This window comes from Microtus ochrogaster, chromosome 16 (assembly GCF_000317375.1).
Source record: "Microtus ochrogaster isolate Prairie Vole_2 chromosome 16, MicOch1.0, whole genome shotgun sequence".
Lineage (NCBI taxonomy): Eukaryota > Metazoa > Chordata > Mammalia > Rodentia > Cricetidae > Microtus > Microtus ochrogaster.
Window position 1 is genome coordinate 21134235 of NC_022018.1, and position 9419 is coordinate 21143653.

The 9419-nt window shown below is 44.9% G+C and overlaps 1 protein-coding gene across 1 annotated transcript in view; it reads left to right on the forward strand.

The window, feature by feature from the left end:
• Nucleotides 1-682, forward strand: part of Cdnf (cerebral dopamine neurotrophic factor) — an 11815-nt gene extending 11133 nt beyond the window's left edge. The window contains exon 4 of the mRNA XM_005354843.2: nucleotides 504-682. Within this exon, the coding sequence (XP_005354900.1) occupies nucleotides 504-682 (179 nt within the window). The remainder of the gene's footprint in view (nucleotides 1-503) is intronic.
• The last annotated feature ends 8737 nt before the right edge of the window (nucleotides 683-9419 follow it).

Below are 9419 nucleotides of genomic sequence, written 5' to 3' on the forward strand. Positions count from 1 at the left end.
AGAGAGAGAGAGAGAGAGAGAGAGAGAGAGAGAGAGAGAGAGAGAGAGATAAATGCATGTGTGAAATAACATACATTTGAAGGTCAATCTGTGAAGGAACAATCTGTGGAATCAGTTCCCTCTTTCCACTGTGTGGATCCCTGGGGATTGAACTTAGGTCTTTGGGCTTGGTAGCAAGTGCCTTCACCCACTAAGGCATCTTGCCAGCCAGCAAATAGTTGTTATACTGTAATGTTTAGGGGATTATGACGAGAAAAATCTCTGTATATGCTCAACATAGATTCAGTATTTCCATTCCTGAATATCATTGGTCTATGATTGGGAGCAGTAGAACCCAAGAGGATTGACTGGTGATTTGCATGTTCATTGGGTCTACCTTGATTCCCACAGAAAAGGAAATTGCCTCTCACTGAAGGAGAATGAAGTCAGCACCATATGCCCTTCTAAGAGCTTCATGAGATTTTTGTTTTGTTGTTCAATCGTGCGTCCTTTCTTACATTTAGAGAAGAAACTGGACTTGGCATCGGTGGACCTATGGAAGATGAGAGTTGCAGAACTGAAGCAGATCCTACACAACTGGGGGGAGGAGTGCAAGGCCTGTGCAGAAAAAAATGACTACGTGACCCTCATCAAAGAGCTGGCCCCCAAATATGTAAAGCCACAGCCCCAAACAGAGCTCTGACTTCAGCTATCAATGAACATGGACAGTAGTTAGAGTTAGTCTAAGACATGGATGTGTTGGTTAAGCTAACCAGGGACCACCTTGGTGGCTGCTCGTTCTTGCTGTTGTACTGTTTAGGCTTGGGATTAACCCGTGCTTCATGCTGGCACCCACGTTTGCAGAGTACGGAGACCTCCGCGTGCATTTCTCAGTGTCCTTTGGAAGGTGCAGTGGCTCTCTTTGCATCACTGTGACAATAATGTCTGTCAGGATCCTTAGGGGAGGGGAAGATTACCTTGGCTTGTGGTATCGGTCCATCATGTCAGAGTAGCTAACGGAAGAGCAGCTCAGAGCATGGGGACAGAAACTCGTCAGAGGCTGCTGTCGCTGTGGTGGACCGAGAAGCCGAAACTGATGTTCAAATCATGATAAGGCTGTAATCTTCCAAGGTCTAGCCCTACTGATCTACTTCTGCCAGCTAGACTTCACCTCACAGCCTCCCCCATCACCTCTAACTGGGGGACACACATTAAAAATGAACTGATGGGGTGGGGGGCTGTACTGGCTGGTTTTGTGTGTCAAGTTGACACAGGCTAGAGTCACCTGAGAGGAAGGAGCCCCAGTTGAAGAAATGCCTTCATGAGATCCAGCTGTAAGGCATTTTCTCAATTAGTGATCAGTGGGGGAGGGCCCATCCCTGGGCAGGTGGATCTGCTTTCTATAAGAAAGCAGGCTGAGCAAGCCAGGGGAAGCAAGCCAGTAAGCAGCACCCCCCTATGGCCTCTGCATCAGAACCCTGACTCCAGGATCCTGCCTGTTTGAGTCTATGTTCGGGCTAATTATAACCACCCTCGAATTGCCAAGGGTTCAAGACCCAAGAAAGAGACTTCTTTCATTGTCCCACATCAGACAGGACTAGAGCTCACTCAGCATGTGCAGGCAGCAAAGATACCTATGGTTTCTAGTGCTATTCTATCAGCTTCAAGCAGCAAACAAGAGTTTCAGCTCTGTTTTCCAGCCATAGAATAAGAACCCCACGATAGAAGTGGTTGCCTTTGTGCTATAGGTCAGGGTGTGGATACCCAAGAAAGCATCCCCTTGAAACTTTCTGGGGCAATGGGAATGTCCCTTATCAGGGCAGGTGATAAGAGAGATGATCATCATATTGATAGAGAAGTATAATTAAGATGTGGGTGTTTTTATTGTACATCAGTTCTATCTAATAAACAGTTGCAAAAGTTATTTGATAATTACTCAACTTAGTTGATTAAAAACAACCATTCATTTAAATAACCAGATGAAGTTACTGGCAATCTGTTTGTGGAGCAGAGACCTCATTCAGACAATAAATATACATTGACAGAATAATGTCCACTTTTAAGTGATGCAAATCAATGCATTTTCAGCTGAGCAATGGAGTGTGAGTGAACGTGTTAGAGAATTGCTGGTTCCCAAGGAGATATGTAGATTGCCTAACTGGAAAAGGAGAATAAATAAAAGTTTTATTGTAATGGCCCAAGGTGGTTCTTTTTTTTTTAGAGGGGTGTAATGAACTTTATTGATGGCATTCAAGAGAGAGTAGGGCTCCCTAAGCCCCTCCTGCTATCTGGGGGTCCGGGATGGAAACTGTGAGGGAGATGCTCAGTGTCAAGGGTTAGTTAGGACAGGGACAGCTCAGCAGCCGAGGGCCTCTCTCTTGCTGTGTCCTTGCTGGGATGGGTGGTCCAGGGTGGACTTCTTACTCCTTGGAGGCCATGAGGTCCACCACTCTGTTGCTGTAGCCAAATTCATTGTCGTACCAGGAAATGAGCTTTACAAAGTTGTCATTGAGAGCAATGCCAGCCCCAGCATCAAAGGTGGAAGAGTAGGAGTCACTGTGAAAGTCACAGGAGACAACCTGGTCCTCGGTGTAGCCTAGGATGCCCTTTAAGTGGGCCCTCGGATGCCTGCTTCACCACCTTCTTGATGTCGTCATACTTGGCAGCTTTCTCCAGGCAGCATGTCAGATCCATGACAGACACATTGAGGGTAGGAACACAGAAGGCCATGCCCATGAGCTTCCCGTTCAGCTCTGGGATGACTTTGCCAACAGCCATCTTGCCACAGCTTCCCAGAGGGGCCACCCACAGTCTTCTGGGTAGCTGTGATGACATGAACTATGGTCACGAGTCCTTCCACAATGCCAAAGTTGCCATGGATGACCTTGGTGAAGGGGGCTAAGCAGTTGGTGGTGCAGGAAGCATTGCTGACAATCTTGAGGGAATTGTCATACTTGTCATGGTTCACACCCATCACAGACATGGGGGCATCGCAGAAGGGGCAGAGATGATGACCCTTTTGGCCCCATCCTTCGAGTGGCCCCAGCCTCCTACTCCATGGTGGTGAAGATACCAGTAGACTCCACAACATACTTGGCGCCGGCATCCCCCCATTTGATGTTGGCTGGATCTCGCTCCTGGAAGATGGTGATGGCCTTCCCGTTGATGACAAGTTTCCCATTCTCAGCCTTAACTGTGCCTTTGAATTTGCTATGGGTGGAGTAATACTGGAACATGTAGACCATGTAGTTGAGGTCAATGAAAGGGTCATTGATGGCAACAACATCCACTTTGCCAGAAGTGAAGGCAGCCCTGGTGACCGGGAGTCCAATACGGCCAAATCTTTTCTCTCCAACCTTCACCATTGTGTCTCTGGAATGAGGCTGGCACAGAACCAAAAGAAGCAGCTGTCTCTAGAACAGGGAGGAGCAGAGAGCCCCAAGGTGGTTCTTGTTTCTGGAGTTTAGCAATTTTTTCACCATGTGGGAATAACCTCCTTCATGTTGAATTGTATTTAAGAAATAACCAAAGTTGAACTGGAGAAATGGTCCAGGGGTTAAGAGTATTAGCTGCTCTCTCAGATGACCTAGGTTCAATTTCCAGAAGCCACAAGGCAGCTCACAATGATCTGTGACACCAGTGCCAGAGGCTCCAACACCTTCTAACATCCACAGGCACTAGGAACCCAAGTAGGAGAAAGATGTACTTGCAGGCAAAATGCATATACAGATAAAATAAAAACAAAAATAAAAAATTAAATATATCTATATATTAGTCAGTGTTCTGCTGTGAAGAGACACCATGACCACAGCAACTCTTAGAAGAGAAAGCATTTAATTGGGGGCTTACTTAACAGTTTCAGAGGTTCAGTTAATTATCATCAGGGTAAGGAGCAGGCAGACATGTAAACATGCTGGAGAAATAGCTGAGAATTCTACAGCCAGATCTACAGTCAGAGGAAGATGAGACTCTGGACCTGGCATGGGATTTTGAAACCTCAAAGCCTACCCCCAGTGACACATGTCCTCCAAGAGTCCACACTTCCTAATCCTTCTCAAATAGTGCTACTCCCTGGTGACTAAACAGTCAAATGTGTGAGCCTGGGGGGGGTATTCGTATCCAATCCACTGCAGTTGGTTTCTATTTTGCACTCAAACTACCAAACTTGTCATTGGAAATGACCTTAGCTATTTGATTTCAAAATTAGGTCATATTTCTGTGTCATTTTTTTCTTTTTTAGGAATCTGGGTAATAGGAACACTATTTAGTAAGTCATTCAAATGACTGACGTTGTTTTCTCCTTTTTCCCAGTGCTGGCCACAGTCTGTTTTTACAGGAATCCTCAGACTTCTGAAGCTGCTCCTACAGAGCAGTAGGGTGTTGAGAACCAGCCTCGACAAAAATACTTCTTACCAGGGTAGGGGTGTGGAAATTGAAGAAATATAAGTAAAGAATATCAAGATGCATAAAAAATAAGACAGAAAATATAGAAAGTATTGGGAGAGCAGTCGAGTGACTGAAATCCTTTATTTTTCCACACTTTTAAACCCAACGTAAATGGGGGGGGGGCGACAAAAGACTTTATTAACTCGATACAAAGGATGTCTCTGCCTCCTGAGACATCAAATCATTAGCATTCTGTTGTCTAGGTAGCCAAGATGCTCTAGATCACAGTATCTGAAGACTGCCCCTCCCCAGGTGACCTCATAGTTACAAAAGAAGGAGCAGAAGTACATTTGCATACCCTGACCACCTGTCAGGATGGCTTGGATTTACTAGAATGAGCTATCTTAATTTCAAGAGAACCAAGCAATCACCTCCTGAGTTGGGGCTGGCAACTATGCTTGTCAATCTCCAAACTCTCTGACCAGCAGACAAGGTGGAAATGGGCCTGCATTTTTCAGCCTCCACAGTAGGGAAGCTTACCAAACTGCATGCTAATAACCCTTGAGGCTGGGGCAGAACCTTAGAATCTACATGTATGTGTGTGTGTTGCAGATGTACACATACATGCCAGTGCTCATGCATGCAGCGGCTGGAGGAGGCTGTCACGTGTCTTGTTCTCTCACTCTCAACCTTACCCCCTTGAGGCAGAATCTCTCACTGAACTTCAAGTTCATACTTTATAGCTAGGCTGGCTGGGCAGCAAGCCCTGGCGTGTGCTTGTCTCTACTTTCCCGTGCAGGAACTCACATACTTGGCTGTTGTGTGAGTCCTGGGGATTCGAACTCAGGCCCTTAAGACCTTCACGGACTGAGCTATCCACCAATCCCCAATCAGTTAGGTTTCAACTAGTATTGAAATATAACAGTGCCATAGGACATGAACAAAGTTTATTCTTTTGTGTAAAAGAAGTCCAGTAGAAGGAAATTCCGAGTAAATTTGGTGGCCACAATGATCCCAGAGAGTCAGGTCAAAACTTTTTTTTTTTTTTTGGTTTTTCGAGACAGTGTTTCTCTGTGGCTTTGGAGCCTGTCCTGGAACTAGCTCTGTAGACCAGGCTGGTCTCGAACTCACAGAGATCCTCCTGCCTCTGCCTCCTGAGTGCTGGGATTAAAGGCGTGCGCCACCACTGCCCGGCTAGGTCAAAACTTTTTGCATCATATTCCAGTGATGGGGGTTAGGTTGGGAGCCTAGACCCCAGTCCTTCGCATCTATCCCAGCTCCCAGGCTTGGTCTGGACTTCAAATCCCAGCAGGTCAGGACCACTCCCCAGGGTACTTAAGTGATCCCCCAAAAGAAAAATATGTGGTCCCCCTTTCTTCCTCCCAGGGGTCAGGCAATGGGTTCATTGCTAACCCTGGGTCCAAGTTGGAGGCCATACTTCCTACTTACAGAAAGTAAGGACCTGCCTCTAACCTGAGCCCAGCTCACCTCCCATCCATGTGCTGCTTCTACACCATTGACCACAATTGAATTGAGCCAGTCAGCTGCAAGGGGCTGGGGCTGTAATATCTTTTTGTTGGGATCCTGGCTATTCGAATCAAATCAGAGTTTTACTAGGAAAGGGAGAAATAGCTTGTGAACAGAAAGCGCCTCTGAAGAGCAGTATAAAATCCTTGTCATGCGCTCAGGCTGTTGTTCCTGGTTATTTACTCTAGATAGCCCTTCCCCTGGCTTTTTGAATCACTCAGACATGTAAGCAGTAAGAGTTTCCATTCTTTTATTGGTTTTGTTTGAGAAGAAGTATTATTTTCTCCTTTATTTTCGCTTTAACTTGTTGCTTCTCTCATCCTATGTGTTTCCCAAGAAAAATCTATAAGCACAGAAGATGTAGAAGTCACACAATCTGAAAAAAAGTGATAAAACTCTAAACTAAAAAAATGGGTGGAGGTCAGGGATTTGGCTCAGTGGGGGAAGCACTTTCTGTACAAGCGTGAGGTTTTACATTTGGATCCCCAGAAGCCACATAAATTCAGACTTGGTGGGGTGCATATCTGTAATCCCAGCTCTTCTATGATGAGATGAATGCTGAAGACAGGAGGATTCTGGGAAACTCCTGGCATAGATAACCTGGAGTACAGAGTGATGAACAGCAAAGGGAACTTGCCTCAAAATCAAGACAAGACAAGGACAGACACCCAAGTGACTTTTCAAGATGCCCTTCAGAAAGAAAGGACGGTTGGTGGCTGTTATCTCAAAATATATTTGGAAAAAATTTCCACCTAAGAAAAATCTTCTTGGGCATATGTTCATTCTGAATGTAAAAACTGTAGTTTTTCTTACTACTTATCATTTTTCCTTCTTGTTACAGTGTGGGCATCTTAAATTTGTAGTATCAACAAGTACTAAAGTTAGGAAATTAGTTGCATTAAGTTAATATCTAATATATGTTTGTGTGTGTGTTTGTGTGTGTATATATATATTTGAATATAAAGGTAAGTAGAAAGGGGAATGTGTAGATATGCTGGTGTGTATTTTGTATTTTGTTTGTCAATTTGACATAAGCTAAGGTCATCTGAGAAGAGGGAACCTCACCTGAGAAAATGCCCACATACATTTCAGACAAGACTATGGAGCATTTTCTTGGTTAATATGAGAGCGTCCAGTCCAATGTAGCTGGCACCATGCCTGAGCAGGTGGTCCTGGAGTGTATAAGAAAGCAGGCTGAGCAAGCCAGAGGGAATAAGCCAGTAAGTGGCACTCCTCCAAGTCTCTGTTTTGGTTCCTACCTTGAGTTCCTGCCTTGACTTCTCTCAATGATAATGTAATCTGCAAGTCAAAATAAACCCTTTCCAGCTGGGCAGTGGCGGCATATGCCTTTAATCCCAGCACTCGGGAGGCAGAGGCAGGAGGATCTCTGTGAGTTCGAGGGGCAGCCTGGTCTACAAGAGCTAGTTCCAGGACAGGCCCCAAAGCTACAGAGAAACCCTGTCTCAAAAAACAAAACAAGCAAACAAACAAAAACAAAAAAATAGACCCTTTCCTCCTCACATTTTTCCTGATCAGAACTTTTTCCCACAGCAATAGAAACCCAATTAAGACAGTAGATGTTGTTAAAAGGTGTTTGCTGTTCTTTCCAGTGATAAAAATATGGGGAATTGTGATTGGGTAGGCCTGGGCAGGCCTGAATTTGTCACTCTCTCTATGGATTGTGGGACTGATAAAATAGCATCCTAAATATGGTAGCTGGGGTAGAGGAGGTGGCTCCCTGGCTGAAGTGCTTGCAGTGCAAGGAGTAGAGTTCAGATCTCCAGAACCTAGACCTGAAATGTGGGGTGTGAGAGTGGGCCCTCCTGTACATCCATCCATAGAAGGCAAATACAGGGATCTCTAGAGCAAACTCGACAGCCAGACTAGACTCTAGCTCAATCCATAAGGCAGAAGAAAGATGTAATGGCTCTTGATGTCAACTTAGATCTCCATATGCATGCTCACACACATGCACATGTGCACACATGTGTGCACACCACACAGATATGAAAATGGAAACAAACATAGTAGTTGACAATGGCAGACCATTAGTTGTTAGTTAAGGTATCTACTTAAGGTACATGCCCTAAATGTGGATTTTTAAAAATCGTCTGCTATATATTAGAGACGCCTGGAGATAATTTAATAATCCCCAAGGCCAGGCTGCACCCTAGAGAAGTTCCTTTCAGTCTTTGGATGAATAGAGAATCTTTTTTTCTTTTTCTTTTTAAAGATTTGTTTATTTATTACGTGTGTATACAGTATTCTGCCTGCATGTGCCCCTGCAGGCCAGAAGATGGCAGCAGATCTCATTACAGGTGACTGTGAGCTACTACTATGTGGTTGCTGGGAAATGAACTCAGGACCTCTAGGAAGAGCAGTCAGTGTTCTCAAGGGCTGAGCCATCTCTCCAGCCCCGAGAGAAAGAATCTTAAGTGTCAAGATTTGGTAAAGCCTCCCAGATGCTTCCAATGTGAAGCTAAGCTTGGGGAATTGTTGCCCTAGGTGCTCTGCCTAGAACTGTGGCAGCTGCTTCCTACGGAGGAGGAGACCTGGTGTGTGAAACTCACACCGGTGACTTGGCTCTCCCAAAGTTGATGGTTGACCTTGAAGGCTGACAAACACAGGATACTGTGTGGTGCGTGTTCTATGGGGCAGATACCCACTCATTCAGATGCTTGGTTTAGTTGTCTACACTGAGTGCATCAGTTTCTCGTCTCATAGCTGTGACAAGATACCTGGCAAAAAGCAACTGAAGGGGAAGATTTGTTTGGGCTGCAGTTTAAGGGTGTGGTCCATCATGATGGGGAGACATGGCAGAAGAAGTGTGAAGTGACTAGTCACATTGCATCTGCTGTCTGGAAGCAGAGAGAGAGGGAAGCTGATGCTCAGCTCACCTGTCCTTCCATCAGAGACTCCAGCCCGTAGGAAGGTTCTACTCAATTCAAGGGGTGTCTTCTCTGTTCTGTAAGCCTCTCTGGAAACTCCCTCATAGACACACCCAGAGGTTAAGGTGACAATGAAAGATTAACAATTGGATAACAGATTAACCCCCACTGAGACCCAAGATGAAAAAACCACAAATAGACAACACACAGTCCCACAGTATGTTACCAAAATCTTTGCAGAAACATGTTTTAGGAACTCAAAAATATTTTTTTGAGTTTAGAAAGGATATGTTTCTCAATAAGAGTTGATAATATTTCCCATTTCTAGATGGAACTCAGAGGCTAGGTAAACACTGTAACCTTGGTACTTATACTAATATTGATGATTTCCTCACCCTTAGGGGCTTGAAGCAGCACCCTGTGACACCTTCCTTAAATCTAGGCCAGATGGTGTCACTAGAAGAATTCAGATCATCTCAGGCTTACTGTCACATGAGATCCACAAAGAACCTTACAATTATCAGAACTTTTTGGAATAGGGGACTTGGATAAAAGATCGTAGGTGACAGTAATTTTATCTGGCCTGTGTGGGTCTCAATCATTAAGTATCATCTCGGGCACTCTTCTCTAAAACCTCCA